We start from the raw sequence: 23468 nt of genomic DNA on the forward strand, positions 1-23468 counted from the left end.
TATTCCCACTAGACAACGGGTTTGGGCCTAACTACACATGTACTTACCGAGATATCTCACCTAAGGGACCTGAATGGTGGTTTGCGAATTTGGTAACCACAACAATATATATATATATATATGAATATATATATATATATATATATATATATATATATATATATATATATATATATATATATATATATATATATATATATATTGTTGCGGTTTTCGTGCCCGCCGGCGTGCGAACGGCCACGTAACTCGAATCGCGGCACGTCGCCCACCGGACGGACAATCCAGTCGTGACCCTCTCGGACTAACGCCGGGAACCAGTCACGGGTGGACCTTTCGGTCTCACCGCGATCGAGCCAATCAGCCCCCGCGTGGGATAGGGTTGCTCGCCGAATTCGGCCTACCTAAGTACCCACGCGGAGGGTAGACCGGGCGATCGCACCTCGCCGCAGGTCGACTTCGGACACGGGCCACTTAAGCGACCCGTTCCGTACTATCAGAATAACCGAGCGGTGTTATCGTCGACCTCGACGGTTCGATTAATTATCGGGCGTATTCAGCCCACTACCAACCCTTTACGTGAAGCAAGATGGGGATTCAATGGAGGAAAAGACGAAGCGAAGCGGGAGAACAGTTCAACAATAAAGCACATTTATTCGCGGCACACGGGAAGCACACAAATACAATTCCACCAAAAGCACACAAAAAAAAGAAAACACAATTCCATTTACACAAAAAGCAAATGTAAAAGCGAAAACACAGTGCAGAGCTAATACCGACTACCTAGCACACGGCAACACTTATACAATTCTACTTCACAGACGGCGCCGACAACACATACCCAAAACCAAGGAAAAGAAATACCCTCAAGGATGAGGCGGGCCTGAGGCCGAGACCGGGTCGCGCCTACCCGTCTGGTGATGAGACGCGGAGCGGCGATGGCGCCTCACTCCGCGGGCCTCGCGGACAGTGCCTGGCAGGGGGTGGGAAAAGGGGCCCCCTTGGTCGCACTATCTCAGCGCGGGGGGAAACAGGAGGGGGTTGCTGATGCTCGGGGTATAGAGGATCTTTATTATCCCTGGTGTGCGTCTCCACCTCGGCCAGGTCGCGCTGCCGGCCTTCCTCGGGCGTGCAGCTCCCGGCACCGTCGCGAGCACCCCCTCGTCTGCCTTCGCCGCTGCCGCCTCTCCGCCTCTGGACTCTCCACCCTGGACTCTTCTTTGGGCTCCCCTCGTTCGACTCTCTTCAGCTTCTCCAGCTACTGCAGGCTTCGGGCTCCAGACTTCCACACTCTTCTCTGACTCTTTCTCCCTCCCCTGACTGACGAACACCGTCCTTTTATCCCCCCGTAGCTTTGCCTTTGACCCCCTCCCTTTGACCTTTCACCTCGCTCCCCATTGGCCCGAGAAAAAGTGGGCGTGAAGGCTTTTTGATCCACAAATTTGCATATATCGATCGTTCTGGAGGCGGGGCCAAATCGCCCCTCGCTCACCGATTGGACGGCAAAAAGTGGGCGTGTGTCGTTTTTGATCCGTTTTTGAAGCACAAAATCCGTGATTTTGTACACGCTGTTCAACGTGCGCCCTGCGCGAGTCCAACACCGGTACCCACAGCGGGGCAAGAACGGTGGCGATGCTACGGTTGCGAGGTGTGACGTGAAGGTCGTGGCGGTTGTGGTGAAGCGGTGGTTGTGGTCGGTGGTTGATGTTGTGGTTGTGATCATGGCGGTTGGTCCAAAATAAAGATAGTAAAAGAAAAACGGCTATCCTGAAGAGTCGCAGCTCGCATAAATGACATGTATTCCCACTAGACAACGGGTTTGGGCCTAACTACACATGCACTTACCGAGATACCTCACCTAAGGGACCTGAATGGTGGTTTGCGAATCTGGTAACCACAACAATATATATATATATATATATATATATATATATATATATATATATATATATATATATATATATATATATATATATATATATATATATATATATATATATTACTGTAATGTGTCCCTTTAGACTCCTTAAACCTTATACATCCCTTTAGACCTGTGACTACCATGGAAGATGCTCTTTTGACCCATTAGGACAGTTTGACCAGTCGTTAATTGACTTGATTTATTTGGTTACTCATTCATTATTTATTGAAGTTATTTAGCTGCTTGCAGAATGCAACCACAATCTGCTTCATGCAACATAAAGATCTTTCACGATCCGCCTCATATTGTAGTATACAATGCAAAGGTTATATTTATTATGTACACGTAGGATGCACCAAAGGAGTTGCTTCCAGTATGCAAGCACACCCCACCAGTTGGTATTATCTACCCATATATAACACAATGTGGATTTGTCTGCCCCCCTTTCATAAGGACGATTGAAGGAAGGTTTTGAAGGACAATCTTTTAACACGACTGTGTGTTCACTTCGGTCTATTTTTTTCAGGATTAAAAAAAAAAACTCAAGCATTTTCATAAAATAGTAATTACGTCTCTTCTATTGGAAAGGTAGACAGTGCCTTGCAACTGGGCATCAACGGCTGTGTGCAAAAACTTTTATAAAAAAAACAACAAATATAAGGCTCAGGGAGGTTAAATTCGCTGCACATGATATGCAACATCCATCCATCCATTGGGACCATACTCGGTGCAGAGCGTTGGTGCTGCCTCAGCAGTCTCCTTGGCTATTCGACACAATCCTGGAAAGGGTCGCCACTCCGACACAGGATACCAGCATGCTTGCACTCATTTTGCCGACCTCGGAAGGCTAACAGGCAGAGTCAACCCCACCTGGTATTAATTAATTCAACAGCAAAGGGGGGTTTGAACTCAGGATCCTAGGATCCCAATCCCACCACCCAAGCCATTAAGCCAACACCAGGCATATGTGCAACATACACAGAGTAAAACGCGTGTTCATTTGTGTCCGAACGATGTCTTATAATTAAAGATAAAAGCACACCTGGCTGAGGCTTCAGACTTTGGCACGTTCACGAGGCTGTACCTTCAAAATAAAACGTCCCAGAAGATAAACAAAATATAATCATATTTGTACATGTCGTGTTTTAAAATAACCCTTCTTGCTATGAAACATCATATCTTCCATTCTCCTTGAATATGTTGTCATGTTTGTGGGGTATATTGAGGAATTTCATATATAAGCCTGGTGTTGGCGCAGTGTTTAGGGCAGCGGCTTGGGATCCAAAAGGTCCTGAGTTCAAGCCCCGTTGGGCCACTGAATTAATACACCAGGGGGTTGACTCAGCCTGTCATCCTTCCGAGGTCGGCAAAATGAGTACCAGTGTACTGGGCCGGTGTATATCCCTGTGTCGTAAGAGGCGACCAGGGTTGCGTCAGGAAGGGCATCCGGCGTAAAACATGTGCCAAACCACTATGCGGATCATATGGATGATCTGCTGTGGCGACCCCGAACGGGAGCAGCCGAAAGAAGAAGAAGAAGAAGATTGAGGAATTTCATCAGAGAGATATGATGGTATAGAGTTACTTGGTCCATGGATGTGTAGGAGATATCTCAATGGAAATTAAGTAGGAAAACTGTGAGCTTGAGTGTTACTCATCACCACATGGTGGGGGGGGGGGGGTGCTGTATTAATTAGGTAGGGATTAAGGATAATTTCCCCCAGTATGTAACTCCCCCCTGTGCCCTTTTCCCAATGTTTTTGTATTCCAAGACCAGCGATAAAGGGGGATCACATCCTTAAAACAACAACTACCGAGCACGTCCAAGCAGGCAGAAAGCCTGCCTCCAGGGAGGACCGCTGGCAAACCACGCTCCTGGAGTGGATGATTGATGGGCATGACGTTAGTAAGAGGAATAAGAGCGGGTCTCGGAAAGGGAACGGAGGAAGCCGCTTGTTGCGGGAGGAGAGGAAAGGTCGCGCTGTTTTGTGGCGAGTGGACCTAGTTTGGGATAGAATCGGTGGTCGGAAAACGGCCAGAAGGAAGAGACAGAAGCGAGCGTTGGCGTTGAGTATCACAGCTCAAATTTCCTCCCGTACTTTTGCCCGCCCAGAGAGCGGCTTTGTGCCGTTTTGGGCGCATTTTCCCGCGCAGTGACAAAGTGGTTTGGTGACAGTGCTGAAATAAAGGAGGGATTTTTCTTTGTTTTCTTCTGTGCCCTTGTTTGTATTCAAGTCTGTGTGGAGGTGCCTCAAAATTTGATTTGGGTTCTCTCACGTCTTGATTTATTTCCAATGTAATTGTTGATTTGCTGTTTATTAAATCATTATTTATTTAATTTACTGGTGTCCATGTATCTCTGTTGTGGGTTTGAGTACAACCCATGTGCCTCCGTCCTTTGCCGCCCTTTCCTTCCCGTGCGTGCCATAATCTCCGAGAATCTCGGCTGTAAGCCTCCAAGAGAACTGTTTGGCCATCCATCCAGGTAGGTGTAGACCCACTGGATACGACAATATCAAATAAAATAATTCCATCCCATAATTTTTGATCGGCTTTTGTATTCGTATACCATATAAACTCCTTTAACGACTCACCCACTCACTCGCTCAAATGTTTAGTAAGTTGTAAGTGGGGTAGAAAGCTGAAATGTTGAATAATGATGCAACGCAAAGTCAATATCTCAGGAAAAAATCACAAAGAAGTCGGGAAAATTCCGTAAACAGAAATATCCGCGAATAAAAGTCAGCTGATGCAGATTCTGTTGCTCGCTGTAGCTCCGTGATCCAAGACAATGTGGCTTACACTGGAACTGGTTGCTACTTGCTCGGCAATGGAAACAAACTCCTCTTCCACCTCTTATTTTATAACTATTTAATCATCTAATTTTGTATTTAATCAATTGTTTTTATTCAAATAATTGATTATCATTATTCTTTGAAATTACTTATTTTGGAAGAGAGCCCTGGGTTTTTTTTATTTATTTAAAACTGCTCGAAGGTTTAACTCAGGACACGGACCGTCCGTTCAACCTTTTCCAGATGGGGCGCCAAGAGCGATTCTGTTACGCCATGTGACGCCAACATGTCACAAGTGCAGACACTATGAAGCTTCCAGAAATGCGCAATAACCATTGTCATCCTTTAACTAATAACAGTACCAAAGTGGCCAGTGGTGGTGTGGTCAAGAAGTGACGGACCAAATGTACCCCTCCGGGTTTAGTTTTTGTATTGCTTTGAACGTCCACACCCTCCTGGTACTTAAACTTGAGGACACACAGGAAACCTTAATGGCATTTGGCCCGTCAAGCCTACGCTGCATCAACATCGCATTCATTTTGATCTACACCGGTGGTGGGAATTGCATCAACAAACTTGCCATTTAAAACTTTCCCCTTTGAAAGTCTTGCCATGGCAGTAAATTGGGTTAAAAAAGGGGGGATTAATGGTGAGGAAGAAGAGAACGAGATGAGCTGATCTGCACTTCATGATGCTCAAGAGCAAATGAAGAATCAGCATTCTGGGTTCAAAGTATAACGATGAGAACAATGGGGACAATGGAGAACTAAATCAGAACAGTTTAATGATTAAAAAATAAACATAAAAATTATAATTTACAGTTAAAATAATGAACATTAATATGAGATGAGGATTTTGAATTACAAATGGTCATTTAGATGTTTATTTTCATTCAATATTCTTCAATTGAACGAATAAAGCGAAGATTTTCATTGCCGTTATCTCATTCATTCTGTTGTTTGTTCATTCTTCTGGCAATTGATGTCATTTATCAGAATCAAATTCTTGATATTTTTCTGTCATTAAATCATGTAAATCTTCTTCTTATTCTTTCGGCTTTGCTCCCGTTAGGGGTCGCCACAGCGGATCAACCGTCTACATTTCACTCGATCCTCCACATCTTCCAATGACACTCCAATCACCCGCATGTCCGCCCTCACCGTATCCATGAACCTCTTCTTTGGCCTTCCTCTTCTCCTCCTGCCTGGCGGCTCCATCTTCAACATCCTTCTCCCGATATACTCCGTTTCCCTCCTGTGTACATGTCCAAACCATCTCAATCTCGCCTCTCTCACTTTGTCTCCAAACCGTCCTACCTGCGCTGTCCCTCTAATATACTCATTTCTTATCCTGTCCATCTTCGTCACTCCCAACGAGAATCGCAGCATCTTTAACTCTGCCACCTCCAGCTCCGCTTCCTGGCTTTTTGTTAGCGCCACCGCCTCCAAACCATACAACATAGCTGGTCTCACTACCGTCTTGTCTACTTTCCCCTTCACTCTCGCAACTACCCTTTTGTCACAAATCACTCCTGCAACTCTTCTCCACCCACTCCATCCTGCCTGCACTCTGTTTTTCACTTCTCTCACACACTCTCCGTTACTTTGGACAGTTGATCCCAAGTATGTAAGCCCATCCACCTTCCCCACCTCAACTCCTTGCAACCGCACCATACCACCACCCTCCCTCTCATTTACGCACATGTACTCCGTCTTACTCCTACTGACTATCATTCCCCTTCTCTCCAGTACGTACCTCCACCTCTCGAGGCTCGCCTCAGCCTGCTCCCTACTCTCCCTACAGATCATGATGTCATCCACGAACATCATAGTCCATGGAGACTCAAGTATTATCTCGTCCGTCAATCTGTCCATCACCATTGCAAACAGGAAAGGGCTCAGAGTCGATCCTTGGTGCAATCCCACTTTTACCTTAAACCGGTCCGTCATTCCTACCGCACACCTCACCGCTGTCACACTGTCCTCATACATATCCTGCACAATCCTCACATACTTCTCCACCACTCCCGACTTCCTCATACAATGCCACAACTCTTCTCTTGGCACCCTATCATAAGCTTTCTCTAAATCCACAAACACACAATGTAACTCCTTCTGGCCTTCCCGATACTTCTCCATCAACATTCTCAAAGCAAACATTGCATCAGTGGTGCTCTTTCCTGGCATAAACCCATATTGCTGCTCACAGATCGTCACCTCTCCTCTCAACCGAGCTTCCACTACTCTTTCCCACACCTTCATGGTGTGGCTTAACAACTTTATCCACAGCTCTGCACATCACCCTTATTCTTGAAAATCGGAATCAGTTCACTTAATCTCCACTCCTCCGGCATCCTCTCACTTTCCAAGACTTTATTAAACAATCTGGTTAACAACCCCACTGCCATCTCTCCTAAACACTTCCATGCCTCCACTGGTATACCATCTGGGCCAACCGCCTTTCCACTTTTCATCTTCTTCATAGCAGTCCTCACTTCATCCTTACTGATCCACCCCACTTCCAGATTCACTATCTCCACCTCTTCCAACCTTCTCTCTCTCTCATTTTCTTCATTCATCAGCTCCTCAAAGTACTCCATCCACCTTCTCAACACACTCTCCTCGCTCGTCAGCACATTCCCATTTGCGTCCTTTATCACCTGAACTTGCAGCACATCCTTCCCAGCTCGGTCCCTCTGTCTTGCCAATCGGTATCAATCCTTTTCCCCTTCTTTTGTGTCCAACTTCTCATACAGCTCGTCATGTGCCTTTTCCTTGGCTTTTGCCACCTCTCTTTTTGCCTTTCGCCGCCACTCCTTGTACTCCTGCCTACTTTCTTCATCTCTCTGACTATCCCACTTCCTTTTCGCCAACCCCTTCTTCCTTATACTTTCCTGTACTTCCTCGTTCCACCACCAAGTCTCCTTATCTTCCTTCCTCTGTCCAGATGTCACACCAATTACCTTCCTAGCGATCTCCCTCACCACTTCTGCTGTAGTTGCCCAATCATCCCACCCATCTTTACCACCATCCAAAGCCTGTCTCACCTCCTCCCTAAATTTCACGCAACAGTCTTCCTCCTTCAGCTTCCACCATCTGGTCCTTGGTTCAGCCCTGACTCTCTTCCTCAACCTCACCTCCAAAATCATCCTACAGACCACCAATCGATGCTGTCGAGCTACACTCTCCCCTGCCACCACCTTACAGTCACTAATCTCTTTCAGGTTGCATCTCCTGCTTAAGATGTAATCCACCTATGTGCACTTTCCTCCACTCTTGTATGTCACCCTGTGTTCCTCCTTCTTCTTGAAATACGTATTTACCACTGCCATTTCCATTATTTTTGCAAACTCTACAACCATTTGCCCTTCCACATTTCTCTTGTTGAGACCGTACCTACCCATCACCTCCTCATCCTCTTTATTCCCTTCCCCAACATGCCCATTGAAATCTGCTCCAATCACCACTCTTTCATCCTTGGATACACCCACATTAAATCATGTAAATAACTCCATAAAAAGAACAAAGCAACAGGTAAATTACCTTTATACATGGACCGTGTGCTTGCTTGGCCAGGGAGTGAGGGGGGGGGGAGTTGGGGAGAGGGTGCCGAACAGATGTATGCCTATGCCGAGAGCAGGAGCCTGCACATGAGCTGCATCGGGGTTTCTCCCTAAACAGAGAGAGCCTTTTGCAGCGCAGCATTCAGCCACACCCCCACGCAGCACACCGCGCCCACTCTTCCCCTCGTGCCAGCTCCTGTCTGCGGCCGGGAACTGTCCATGGCCTACCCATATCACCACTTGGGACTCGCTGTGTCCTGCTGCTGTATTGTATCAGATGTGCAGCCTGCTGTATTCAGTCTCATCATCCCATAATTTCTATCTTCTGTGTTGTGTGTGATTGGGTCATAAGAAGGTTCACATTAGCCCATTCGTTCGTTGGTGTATATTCCGATTGTGGGTTAAGGGGTTTGTTGATTTATTGATTACTGTTCATTACTTCTCTTGTTTCCTTTTCCCTTGCCATTGTTTCTTGTCTTAAATAAACCTGACTTTGTCTCAGGTGAATTCTGGCTGTGGTGGCAGGTGATAACAACCTGTTGAGGGGATAATTTTTGCGGTCTCCATGGCGCTTGTAAGATCGCATCATGTGACTCACGTTGCTCAGCCTGAGATTAGATCCAGTCATGTGATGCACTGTGCTGCTTTGCGACTTCCAATGTTGACGTGAGCACAAATCCGGTCGGGAAGTCTCAAAGCGGTCGACTGCTGCGGACGCTTTGACATGACCCAACAGATTTGAACCGGGAATCGGAATCGTCCAACGGCTGTAACATTGGTGATTAGGAGTTTGGGATTGGACCTGAGGTGTGAGAAATTGAATTTCAAAGCGACATTGTGCAGCGTGTGGTATTAAGCATAATTATTTTTTTGGTTGGTTGACAGCTGGGAGATGGTTGGTCCTCATCCATCAAATGGACCTTCAGGCCAATGGGAAGATGGAGGGGGAGGGGTTTGACACGTCGCCCGAGACAATAGAGATGTTAGGGGTTGGGGGGGGGTTAGGAGAGGCACGCGGATGCATGCGAAGCCGATGGCATGATCCTGCACACGAGCTGCATCGGGTTTTTCCCCGAACAGAGCCTTTTGCTACACAGCTTCCAGCCACGCCCCCACACAGTTTGCCATTCCTTCCCACTCTTCCCCTCTTGACATTTCTTGTCTGTGGCTGGAAACTGGCCATTTCTTGCCCCGTGTCACTACTTGTGACTCGCTGCGCCATGACACAGCCTGCGCTTCTCAGTCTCATCAGTCTCTAATGTCTATCTCCTGTGGTGTGTCTGATTGAGCCCTAAGGATTTAAATAATGAAGGTTCCCTTTCGTTCGTTGGTTCGTGGGTGCGTATTCGGATAGTGGGTTAAGGGGTTTGTTGATTATCTATTACTGTTGATTGCTTCTCTTGTTTCCTTTCCCCGTGCCATCATTTCTTGTTCAGTAAACCTGACTCGGTCTCGTGTGAATTCTGGCTGTAGTGGCGGCTTCATTTGGTGGTGATCGATGAAGACCTGTTGAGGGGATAATTGGTTGCAGTGTCCATGCCGCTTATAAGATCGTGTCACGTGGTTCAGGTTGCTCGGCGTGACATTATATCCAGTCATGCGATGATTATATCCAGTCATAGATCTAGTGTATGCTCAGGTAAACTGTTTGAAATATTTTGGTAATTAGAGTGCAATGTTCAAAGGAATGGCAATAATTTTTTTTCAACTTAACAATTGAACTTGGGGTGTGTTTTGTAAACTATTTATTTGTGTGAGGTGTACTGACTGATTTTTGTTAAATTTGAGTTGTAATGTTTGTTTTGAATCTTCATTGTGGCTTTTTAGCTGTACGTGGCTCTAAGTGGCTCGAAGAGAGCTCGGCGTTGTTGTTGTTGTTGTTCTTCTTGTGAAGACAAAACCTTTATAGCTCGGCTCTTTTATATACAGGATCCGGATCTCCTTAAATACTAAACACCTGTACACATCCTCGCAATGAGGGTGCCTTTTGAGAGCGTCTATCATGAACTTTTAAATATATTCGGACATTTGCTTTAAAGTTTCGAAAAGTTCACGTTACTATTGAAAGATTATTCCATTTAATGTGTTATAATTTCGTAAATACACTATTTTGTCGTCATAAACGGCGATCGTCCATGACGGGTCTCACTATTGGCTGAATCAAGTAACGTGACAAAATATCGGAAGTTGTTGTTTTTTTTTGTTTTTTATCTTGCCAAAACGAAGTTTTTGCAAGACATGTTAGTCAGCTTGTATGTTTTTTGTTTGTTTGTTTGTCTGTAATCACGTATAAAAAATTCTGCAGAGCACAGTTATCATTGGAAATTTTTGTAACTTTGCATATCAGCGGCCTATAGGAGGTCCCTTTCAGTGCACAAAATTTTGAAGGTCAAGGTCAAAGGTCAAGGTCACTTTGGTGCAAATCAGGGGAGTCGACGAAACCCTTATTTTTTGAGTAATTTTGATCGGATCGTCTTCAAACTTCATGGAAATATAGTTCATGGTCTGGCGCTCAGCTGATTAATTTTTGGTGGCGATTGGCCTTGACCTTCATGGTTAGCGCCTGAGGTCAAACATATTTGACCCCAAGGTCAAATTTTCAAGTTTTAGGAACCATATCGTGTAGTACCTCAAATTGAACACCTCGATGCGTGCTTTCTCGATATGTCAAGCTTGAGACATTATGACGTCATTTGGTGACGTTATGAGGTAAAAGCATATTTTTCATGGTTACTCTGTAGAACGATTCTCATCGGAATTTCTCGTCGGCAGATATTCCTCAAGGAGTCGCTCCTGGTGGATAGCAGCTCTGTTCACCTCAGTGTGACCTTAAAGAAGTCGCACGTGGTCACCTTTTGGCAAGATACGGGTCACCCTGCGGGTGACATTGGTTTATTTTTTCTTTTCTTCTTCTTCCTCTTCTTGTTCTGGTTCTTCTTCTTCTGGTGAAGACAAAACCTTTTAGGATGCGGCTCTTGGACACATTTGTCCTTGTTTATTTTGGGGATGGAGAGGGAGGGGGGAGGTGGGGAGTAAATGCAGATTTGGAAATTTTGACGTCACAGAAAAAAACATCATGCATGTTATAAGCAACCTGCGTGTTACCATAGTGATCCAAGGAACATGAAACATGAAACAAACTTATGTCTAAAGTGACATAAAAGATGAGGGTGACAAGGTCATGATAAATAACGAGAGAAAGAAAGAAAATGGCCGTATCAAGTTGAGTCGAGAGCAAAGGCGCAAAAAATGTTTTTGAGAATTGTGTGGTTTGGTGAATGAGCTGTGTAAATTGGATAGCTCACAAAACTCCGTGGGGATAAAGCAGAGACCTGCCACGACAGAAACCACTGTTCAGAGCCAACAGTGCACACACCTCCTTATTGAATGTTGAAACTTTCACACACACACACACACACACACACACACACACACACACACACACACACACACACACACACACACACACACACACACACACACACACACACACACACACACACACACACACACACACACACACACACAATGGTGAATCATTAAACCATGCCCTGGCTTTTAACATTGGTATGCAGGTGCATGCTCCCATTGCTTTGAGCATGATAAGACGAGTTCCCCATGAATCGTGCGTCACAATTTGTTTTAATATAAATAGCTTGTAATCAAGTGAACAGCAACTAGCATCAATTAGGCTGCATTTGCAACGTATCCAGGGAGATATGTAAGGGGTGCAACACTTGTGTTTACCTTTTCTTTTCTTTCCTTCTTTTTTCTGAGTAGGGGTCTAGGCTTATGGAGAAGCTAAATGACAAGAGACAGAATATTTACAGACAACCAGTGCGTATTACAGGGGGTAGACATACACAAGGGGAAATATTACAAAAGTGAGTCCCAATGCCCCAGAAAGGAACAGAACAGGAAAGAATCAGTTTGTGTAGATGTGCATGAGGTGGTGATGGGCGGTATATTTGAAAGACTGACGTGAGGAAGACAAGATAATAGATATAGACATTATTCCACAAGGGGATGAATGAATGCAGGTGGACAACCAGCCTTGACTTGTGGAGCGTGAGCAAGCGAGGGCTTCCTGAGGAACGCATGCCACCTGGTACAACTAGAGAAGGGCAGAGAGAAGGAGGAGCACGTCCAGATGAAAGGTTGTATAAAATAGCCGACCAACTTGCTGCTGGTGGGAGATTAACAGTCCCTGGTAATGTTGAGATTCCAATGGTGTAGAGGGTCTTGATTTTGAATGCCTCAAGCGGAGAATGATGAGCAGCATCCCAGAACGGGGAGCCATACTCCATGGATCTCCATATGAAAACATTGTGCACTGTTGTCAGCTCCCTGTGGCTAAGGAATGTCTTGGCTCTACAGAGAATACCCAGATGGTGATATGATCCTCCCACAAAAGTTTATGGTAGATGGTGAGGCCAAGGAGTTCTGGGGACTGCACCTATTCCAGTGGCTGTGTAGAGAAGTTGATTGGATAGTTTGCCAATCCTTGTACAGACAGTGTGAGAGCAGGTGACTTTCCAGCATTTGTCATCACATTCCAATTAGCCTATCGGCTCGGCTTATCTTGTCCAGGTTTAATGAAAGCAATTATGTGGTGGTCAGTCTTTCACAACATATGTGATGTATCATTATGCACTGTGTGGTCATGAGTGAGGTTGTAAAGCTGTTTTAAAAGAGAATCGGTTAGATCACGAATTGTATATTAATAATAACACACACTACCAGTCAAAAGTTTTAGAACACCCCTATTTTTCCAGTTTTTACTGAAATTTAAGCAGTTCAAGTCCAGTGAATAACCTGAAATGGTACAAAGCGGTAAACTGCCAGAGGTTAAAAAAACAAGTTTGTTACCAAAAACTGAAAAATAATGTAAATTTCAGTGTTGTTAAAAAAGGCCCTTTTCAGAGAACAAGTAATGGGTTAGCAACTGCAGCTGTTCTGCAGCAATGAAAGTAAATTAAGCCTTGAAAGTTGATGCAAACAATTCCTGCAGGTGTCCAAACTTTTGTTGATCAGTTGTAAAAACCCTGTGTTGCTATGCAAAGACTGTGTTGCTCCACCCTCTGAAGCATTATTTGGACAATATTGCACTGCAGGAAGTAGTATATTGCTATCATAATGGCGAGAAAAAGACAATTAACAAAGGAAGACAGACAGACAGACCATTATAACCCTTAAAAGTGTTTGTCTTTCCTTCCGAGAAATTGCAAAGCAAGCCAAGGAAGTTCTGATGGAAACTGGAGGAAACTCTGACAGGAAGAGGTCTGGCAGACCAAAAGCCACAACACAATCAGAAGACAAGTTTCTGAGAGTCAACAGCGTGCATGATCGGCGGCTCACAGGACAGCAGCTTCAAGCACAGCTTAACACTGATCGAAGTAAGGAAGTCTCAGTTTCAAACTATGGAATCGAAGTATGGAAGTGTAGGTATGAATATGCTGCCTTTTGGAACGCCAGCCTGAAGGGAAAGATCCATCTATCGGGACCACACTCTGTACAGAGCGTCAGTGCTGCCGAATCAGTCTTTTGGGCTGTTGGGCACAATCCTGGATGGGTCGTCACTTCGGCGCAGGATACTCAAATGCCTCAATCATCCCAGCAAGCTGGTACTCATTTTGCTGACCTCAGAAGGATGGCAGGCTGAGTCAACCCCACCTGGTGTTAATTCAATGGTGGGAGGAGGATTTGAACTTGGGACCCAAGGATTCCAAGCCCACCACCCTAACCGTTAAGCCAACACCAGGCATGAAGGAAAAGATGAAAGGCAGTATACTGGTCCTGCATTGCTGTTTGTCTTCATTCATCATCTCCATGGTGGAAGAAACCATTTAGATATTTGCAGATGGCACAAAACTGTACAGCTCAGCCCAAACCACAGAGGAAGAGTACTACAGATGGACTTGGACAGTTTAACTGTCCATGGTTAGACATGTGGCAACTGCCCTTTAACCAAGGTATTTGCAAGGTGGTACACAAAGGCAGAAACAACCTCAAACAAGAATACATTATAAATGAAGTTGCATTACAGAATGTCAATCAGGAGAAAGACTTGGGAGTTTTAGTGGACATGGAATTTCAATTCCATGATCATGTTGCAGCAGTTGTTAACAAAGGATACCAGCTACTTGGCATCATAAGTAAGATGTTCAGTTACCTGAACAGGACTTCCTTGTCACTTTTGTTCTCGATATTGCTCAGTCCTGCTCTTCTCAAGCATGTGCACACACTGAAGTTCAGTATTACGACGACGAAGAGACCGGGGTATTACAGGATCACCTTCTTCCCTGAATCCGATGATGATGATGATCTTGGGAGAAAGGACATTGTCACGGGTCATCCGCTGTTTCAGCTCATCGGGAAAACCTGACGATGACAAAATTTTTGAACATTATTCATTTCACCTTCGCCTAACTTAATTGAGGGCATGAATCTGGCTGTTCCGTGTACTAACCCTCAGCCTCGTGTGTTATTGATGCTGTGGTATCTTTGTAAAAGTGTGCCATTATATCCTAGTGCCCTGGCCGAGTTTCAAAATATTACTTCTTGATTCTCCATTGGCAAAGCACCGAATTAATTTCATGCCAAGAAACTGCTTTGGCAGCTATCTTCTCCTTGGATGGCTGTATTCGGCCATTCCCATCAATCCGGAGGTTGTTTATCACGCGGCTGATTTACAAGGCAACACTGTTTCACTAAATGCTGTTTTTCTCCCAGAAAAGTGAACAAATGGAGTGAGTGTTCAGTGTAGATTTCCTGGTTGGCATCTGCACCATGCCATAACATCATTCATGGCCGCTTCCCAATTTTAAAGTTGCGGAGAGCTTGTGAAGACTGATGTTTGTGCTATCAGAATTTATGCTTGGGTCATATGGTTGCAACAGTTGTTTCAAATCGGAGCATTTATGGCCAATTGGAATAAAGTGTCACGGGGCTTTAAGAATTGTCGTATGTTTTTTGTGCTTGACCTCACAGTTGCTAAAATGAATTTGTACATTTGACATTCTTGAGGCAACCAATCGGATCTTTGCACAAGATCAAATGCTTGCGGTACATTGGGGGGAAAAAAATCATCTGAAATAATAAAAATAATATGATGAAATGCTTTTTATGTGAAAAGAGTTATCGCTTACCATGATTAAACAATGTTTTTGGAGTTTATGCAAAGTGGATAATAAGTATCCTGAAGATCACCATGACCTTTATTATATTCCTAGAATTGACAAAGAAAGTAGGATTTGACACGAATGCGTTGATCATGCCTTGGGATGCCTCCGCCAGCATTATATGTGAACCCACTGTTATAGTTAATGTCAAGTAAAGGTCACATGAAAAATTCAGGATATTTTGTACCCGACAGGGATGTAACAACTTTGACGTACAAGTTACAACATAAAAATAACAACTTTGACTTCACGAAGCAAAAGCTGGTGAGAGCTATTTGGCAATTAGTCCAGCATAGTGATTGTATATGTGAACTCACTGATGATCATCACCATCATTTCATGTGCAGCTTGTGGCTGCCGGTTTGCATCATTGCTGGGAGCGTGGCTGTGATGCTGAGGCAGTGCCTTTTGCTTGTTAGGGCAGGAATTTGGAATTTGGCCAGGGTGCCGGCGAATACTCACCCACTCTTCGTGAAGGACACCGTGGGATCTTTAATGTCCACCGACGTTAAACGGGCATCCCATCTGCCGGCATTCATCAATCCGAGGGATGGCGTGCGCACACCCATTGATGAATCACCCTGCCCGTGAAACAACTGGATGACAGTTTATAGCTGAGTCGATATTAAAAACCAGGCGAGACAGCTGAGAGCGAGTTGTGCATACCTCGAAGCCACGCTGCCAGCCCAACTGACTGTTTTGAATGAATATTTAGCCCCTATTTGACCGTTGACCCTTTTGAACCCAAAATCAAATCGGTTCATCTTTGTTATAGTATTACAATCCGTACTTGTGCCAAGTATGGTTGGAATCCCTTCAGATGTTCGCAAGTTATAGTGGTAACAAAATTATTTTCAATTAAATGTAACATGCCCTTTCACCTTTGATCCTTTGAAACCAAAGTCTAATCAGAAATCGCACCCTATTCATTTTTTTTTCCACATAAATGTCAAAAATAACAACAACCTATTTTCTGGAGTTGAGTAAATTATGGAATTTCCAAGATTGAAAATGCCTCTGCTTGTATATCAGGAAAGAAACAGAAAACAGCTGCTCTTACATTCAGTATTTTGGTGTTTTTACCAAGTGAAAAAGACAGCAATTTGGTCACCATAATGTTGGTTGTACCTAATAATTACCTCTGCCACCGAGGGTGGACAGAGGTTGTTTTCCTCCCTGTCTGTTTGTCTGTGAGCAGGATATCTTGAAAGGTTGGGGACGGATTCGGACAAAATTTGGTGGACAGAATGGGTGTGTGACAGGGAAAAATTGATTCGATTTGGGTGAAGATGTGGATCTGGATACGAATTTATTTTTTAAGTGATTCTTCACCATTGAGAGATTGGTCCAAAGTGATATTTAGCAGGATATCTCAAAAAGTTGTAGAAGGATTCGGATAAATTTGGTGGACATGTTGGGTGTGTGACAGGGCAAAATTGATTTGATTTTGGTGAAGATCCAGATCTGGGTACTCCAATGTTTTTTTAAAGTGATTCTTCAGCATTGAGAGATAAGGCCAAAAACGATATATCGCAAAAAAGTTATGGAAGGATTCTGACAAAACGTAGTGGATCAGTCGGGTATGTGACAAGAACAAGCTGAGATATTGGAGGTGTGACATGGACGAATTGTCCGGATGCAGATCCGGCCCATCAGTGGGATACAAAATGTAAACTGTTCAGCCTGGTAGAGGTATGCAAGTGCTGTTCTAGTTTCTTGCCTGGGATGTCTGGCAAAACAAAGTGTATTCGCTGCTTCACAAGTATGTACATACTTCTTATTCTATGAACGAGTTTATTGTTTGATTGAGTTTGATTTCCATGATGTCAATGATTAAGATCATCAAGCATGCATAAGTTATGTCTTGTATCATGTGATAATATGCAACTGTCTGCCCCCTTCTCTGCAGGTGAACCAGAATTCAAGTATGTGGCAAACATGCATGGAAACGAAGCTGTCGGCAGAGAGCTTATGATTACTCTTGCACAGTATCTTTGTATGGAGTACAGAAAGGGAAACCCACGCATTAGGACCCTGATCGACTCAACTCGGATACACATAATGCCCAGCATGAACCCTGATGGCTTTGAACTCGCAGCCAGCCAGGTACTGACCACAAGGAAAAACGATTTCGGTTCAGTTACAAAGCAGCATTGCATAAACTAACCATATTTGATGCAGAATCTGGTCACAATATATATATATATATATATATATATATATATATATATATATATATATATATATATATATATATATATATACATATTTTAGTGTAGTTCATCCTTGTATCTTATGGTTTTTAAAATTGTACTTTATAGTCGAACACTGAAATTTATCTTTTCCATGTGTAAAGATTTGCAACTGATATTTCTGAGGATGGTTACATTTAAGTGCAGTCCTACTCGATAAATCGTGAATCGCTATTAAAGAGCCTTGGTGTTGGTTTAACGGCTAACATGCTTGGCCTAAGATCCATTTGTTGTGAGTTCAAGTCCCCTCTTGGGCTTTTGAATTAACACCAGGTAGGGTTGACTCAGCCTGTCATCCTTCTGAGATCGCGGCATTGCATCAGCAGCACAGTTGCGCCCCCAGCAAACGATGCAGCCAAGTAGCCACAGGCTACGTACAAATAAAAAAGCTATTAAAGGTTTTTGTAATTCCCCTTTCGGGGAAATCCTCGCTGCTATACAACACAACAGCATTCTATGTTTATTATGCATGACTCTTGGAAGACATCAAACACACAGAAAAAGACAAATCAAAGAGGAAAGGAGAACATGAAAGTAAAAGATATCTATATTTTTATAGTTTGTCATCAGATTTGAAAGTCAGTTGTCAACGGATTCCTGCCTTCATTAAATTTCAAATAAGCATGTGCACATGCGCATGCAAGTCACTTCCCAACAACGATTTGCCCGTATTCATGAATCGCTCACATAGAAACACTCATCTACACACTGAAACATTGAAATGGATCACAAAGGAACATGCATCATTATGCGGCCGAGTACACTCGGACAGATAATAATCCAGCAACTTGGAGCAATTGATTGAACAAATTGCCTGTAATAGTAAGCATCATTGATTGTTTGTTGGCAAGGTTCACTTGTGTTTAAGGCATGCATAACAGATACTGCTGATGACAAAGCTGAATGATGAAACCTTGTTTTGTCTCAAGAGCTCAAATTCATCTTAATCGCAGTATCTTCTCCACTTTGCTCTGCACTTTTCAGACGTGAACCTTTTCTCTTACCAAGGTGAAGAGGCTTCTGTTTGTGTTCAACACCTCATCTGTAACTATATTTGACAGCTTTGGTGCTTGTATCCTTTTGGAAGATTCTCTCTCTTGAACTAGCTTTGACTTTCTCCCTATCCTTCTCGAAGTCTTCACTTCCACATGTCTGTTATCTACTTGGAAGGTGGCCAGTGTCGTTCCTTTTTTTTTCCCCAAAACAAACCAAAACTGATCCTTTGAATTGCCATTCAACAAAATAATTAACTATATTATCAACGACAGGTTCAGTTTCATTGGCTAGGGGTTACACTCCTGGATGATCTCTTCATAACCCGACTGCCACGTTGACACACAATACTCGACTGGCTTATCCGCAGCAAGCTGGTACTCATTTTTCTGACATTGAAAGGATTACAGGCTGAGTTGACCCACCAGGTATTATTTTCGCACAGCTGAGGCTTGTACTCAGGACCTGAAGATGCTGAGCTAACCACCTTAACTGTTAATCCATCACCAAGCGTCGGACAGACATGGTCATTCATATTCTCCAACTCACGAATCACAAGTCACCAATTTAGATTATGGTTAGCCCACTCGATCTTGGGACATTTCCTGACCCAGCAATTTATGAAGGTTCTAAACAGGTCAAGTCAATCTTTCCCAGACGTATCTTGAGTGTGTTACATGTTGTTTTATTCAGTAATGCTATCCAAGTTTTCTGCGATTTGCATATCGAGTTGACTTTTTACTTGGTTGAAAAAATGCCTCCATATGCCTATGTAGCATGTTGCTCACTATTTGCATATTCTTCAGTGTTTTTTTAATTTAGAAGCTGGTGTTCCTTGGGGCAGTTTACTTAGCTCAGTCCTTTATATGTATCTCCACCGCCGAAAGTGAAGGAGGTTATGTTTTCAACCCTTTCTGTCTGTTTGTTTGTTTGTCTGTCTGTCTGTCTGTCTGTCTGTCTGTCTGTCTGTGCAGGATATCTCAAAAAGTTGTGGACGGATCCAGATGAAATTTGGTGGGCAGATTGGGTGTGTGACAAGGATGAACTGATTAGATTTTGTTGAAGATCCGGATCTGGATCTGGATACGAGAATTATTCAATTTTTAAAGTGATTCTTCACCATTGAGAGTTGGGCAAAAAGCGATATAGTGCTGTATACCAAAGCTGTTATTTTCCATATTAATATACCATATTTCCAAAAAATGTATGGGGCCAGATATGTTCTCGTGGATCAGGCATTACGTGGCGGAGGTATGGGCTCTTCCGAGTGCCCTTCTAGTTTTATTTTCATTAAGGACTTTTCAATGTCGAATCGCCAATCTCACTTTGTTGATGACTCCATGTTGTGCAACACAGTTTCCGATTCTTGTAAGATAGACTACAGCAGAATTGGTCTGCTGGTCTTGACGATTTGGAACATATCCTTCCACCCAAGCTATTCTCATGTTTTCACAGTACCTTCAGAGTGGATCACATGTCAATTAATGTGTAACTGTGGCTTAATAAAGATTTGCATCATGGGTATTTAAGCTTAGTGGTGGTGGTGGTGTTTATAGTTTTGTATTTTTAAATGGTTACTGGCCATCTTTTTCTGAATTAGGCTTGGATAATGTATTTTTTTTTGAGGAGCCTTGGGCAACTTTTTGTTCTTGTCATATAGGTAGACAATTGCACATTGAGAATTAATCTTGCTTTTTTTTGTGTGTGTTTTCTGGCCAGGACTGGCCAGAGCGTGATTGGCTGTTGGGTCGAAATAATGCACAGGGGATCGACCTGAACAGGAACTTTCCAGATCTGGACAGGATCATGTATGATGGGAGCCATGGTAACAACCACCTGGCAGTCAATCTCAACGAGCAGATAGACAACAACCCAAAGGTGTGACAAAATCTTTTGAATGCTTTGTTTTGATTGGTGTAATTTGTTGGTTTCAACTTGAAGGAGAGCTGTTCTTGATATCAAATGAAAATCTGAATGATTACATTTATGAGATCAGCTTGCTGACCTAATATAACCGTTCGATGTCCTCAGATGCGTCCGACCGTCTGTCTGTCAAAGATTTTTTTTATTTTTCTATCTCCTCCGAGACGTCTCAGCTGATTGAGTTCTAACTTGACAAAATGATAATACTAGTGGCTCTCTATAGATCGTCTGAGCCCTTTTTCACATTTTTGCCTTGGGGTCAAGGTTACAGGGTCATCAAGTGCAAAATGACCGATTGGTCGAATGGCCTATAAGGAAGCATCGGACGGCTATAATGCATATAATGGGTTTCATTGGGATTATTAAGAAGATTCAATTCGTGACTTTCCCGATTTATAATTTGTGATTTAATTCGTGGAGTGTGACTTTCCCGGATAAACTGCGGGCTGATAGCCTACCCAGACACTAAAAACAACATAAAAGACAGATTGCAGAGGGGAGAGCATTGAGTAAGGTTTCAAAGGGATTGTGGTTTTTGACACACATTAGGGAGGGTGGGTATCTTCTGTCTATGCATAAAGCAACACATCTAATATCATGATTAAATTACATAACATTTACTCTGAGACATTCATTAAGGAGCTAACTATACTAAGGAACGTGTGTCCGTCCGTCCACTATGCTGTTGGAAAATCCGCTATAATGTTTTTTATATTTATTTGGTTCTGATGTATTTTTTGATTCTTTCATATTTATGTATGCCTGGTATTGGCTTAATGGTTTGGGTGGTGGGCTTTGGATCCGAGGGTCCTGAGTTCAAATCTCGCTCAGCTGTTGAATTAATACCAGGTGGGGTTAACTCAGCCTGTCATCCTACCGAGGTCGGCAAAATGAGTGCCAGCATGCTGGTATACTGTGTAGGAGTGGCGACCCATCCAGGATTGTGCCCAATAGCCAAGGAGACTGCTTAAGCAGCACCATCGCTCTGCACAGAGTATGGTCCCAATCTCCTATATTTATGTGGTTCTACATTTCAAACTATGCAAATGATCCGATTAAACAAAATGAAAGGTGAAGCAGGGCAGCCCCCCCCAACTGAACAAGCCTCCCTGGGGGCTAACCATCCTTGGAGGATTTGTGTTCCTCGACGTGGTAATGCTGTCGTAGGTGGCCATTCGGGGGTTGCCATTGGGGAACACTTATCCGAGTGCAAAGTGTGTAAATGTGGCATTTGCCATTGCAAAACTTCTGCTACATTTGCCACAAACAATATCATTAATTGTACAGTAACGGCAAAATCTTACAAGGGAAAAGAAATCAAATAATGAATTGCATGTAAAACCTCAAACTTGGTTTACTTATTGAATTGCAGAAAATGTATGATGCAATATGTTGGTGAAACAATGCAGAGATGTAATGAGAGAATCAATGCACAGAATAGTGGGATGAGAACCCCAGATAAAACAACTAGTTATCCACAACTCACTCGTCACTTTACTTGTGGATGCTGTGAAAATGCGAGCTTCAGTGTTCACGTGGGAGAAAAAATAAGTGGTAATGGCTAAAAAAGGATGGGATGGAAGACAAAACAATCATACAATTGTATAAGCGTAGAGAACTTCTTTTGGATTCATGAATTAAGAACTGCTTTACCCATATTTATTAAATGAAATAATTATTCATGGCCAAAACATAATCACCTCTGTTTGTAACACCTTACTATGAGACTCTCAGACACAGAGTAACTCACTTAATTATGGGCATAAACGTCCAGTTACAGACACACCACAACAAATCGTAAATGAATGGTTAGATCTTCACAAATCAAATATCCGTAGATTACTTAACAGTAGTAGCATTAAGATGAATACCTAAAATAAAAAAACCACCTCAAAGAAGTTTGGCAAATCATGAACAGATTCATGGTAATTCATAATTAAGATCTGTTCAAAAGGAATTCCTAATCCAAATACCTGGAAACAATTCTGCATGTGACTGCCCAAAAATATCCAAAAAGATACTGAAATAAGTTAATCGTCGAAAAGACAATGACATCATCAAAATTATGCTTAATAAGAAAGGGGTGGAAATTATCAATACAGAGAAAATACTACAACAGAAGGAAGTGTTGAGTAAACTTCCAGAAACAATACAATAGAGAGAGCCACCAAGGGTTCTGTACACTTTATGAAATGCAATTAGAGACTTACTGACCTAATATAACCATTTGATGTCCTCAGATGCATCCGACCGTCCGTCTGTCAATGATTTTTTAAATTTTTCTAGTGTAATTATGCCGCAAGAAGGGCACCATAGAGGAAAAATCTTCAACAATAAGGAAATTGTCCAATCTATAGATATCGAGGAATGGTTAAGTAACACACATCATTGTAATTGTCAACATTCCGTATTTAAACATCCACATCTCAAACACGTTATCACAGGTGATCTCAGAATAGTGAAAGATAGGGAATTACATTTATTACTTCCAAAAGGACCAAACTATAGAGAAAAATAAAAGGATTAACTGGAATATAGCAATGGATCTTACAGTGATAGGACTGATGGAATGGATGAGAGAACAAATTGAAAAACACAAAATATCAAACACACAAATGGCTTTATGGTTGGAGGAAGTAGAGAAACATGTTAAACGGAGAGTAGTTGATTTGGAAATATAAGTTTGAATCAATAATCCAAAGGTAATTTCAAACAATCCGGAAACATGTAATTACTTAACACAGCTTCAAACACAACATATTATTATTCCAATTCACAAATCAAATATCAATATTGCATTTATATGCAAACCATTCTACATTCAAACACTTTTGGAAGAATTGG

At 42.9% G+C, this 23468-nt stretch overlaps 1 protein-coding gene and 1 long non-coding RNA gene across 2 annotated transcripts in view; both read left to right on the forward strand.

The window, feature by feature from the left end:
* Positions 1–23468, forward strand: part of LOC147017999 (uncharacterized) — an 82089-nt gene that overhangs the window by 17942 nt on the left and 40679 nt on the right. The gene's annotated exons all lie outside the window — the stretch shown is intronic.
* The window catches only part of CPE (carboxypeptidase E), a 66491-nt gene that overhangs the window by 6895 nt on the left and 36128 nt on the right, over positions 1–23468 (forward strand). The window contains exons 2-3 of the mRNA XM_085897158.1: positions 17366–17562; positions 20421–20579. Of these exons, the coding sequence (XP_085753284.1) occupies positions 17366–17562; positions 20421–20579 (356 nt within the window). The remainder of the gene's footprint in view (positions 1–17365; positions 17563–20420; positions 20580–23468) is intronic.

The sequence above is a fragment of the Eptatretus burgeri genome, chromosome 10, assembly GCF_056783735.1.
Source record: "Eptatretus burgeri isolate ZD-2024b chromosome 10, Ebu_testis_v1, whole genome shotgun sequence".
Taxonomy (NCBI): Eukaryota; Metazoa; Chordata; class Myxini; order Myxiniformes; family Myxinidae; genus Eptatretus; species Eptatretus burgeri.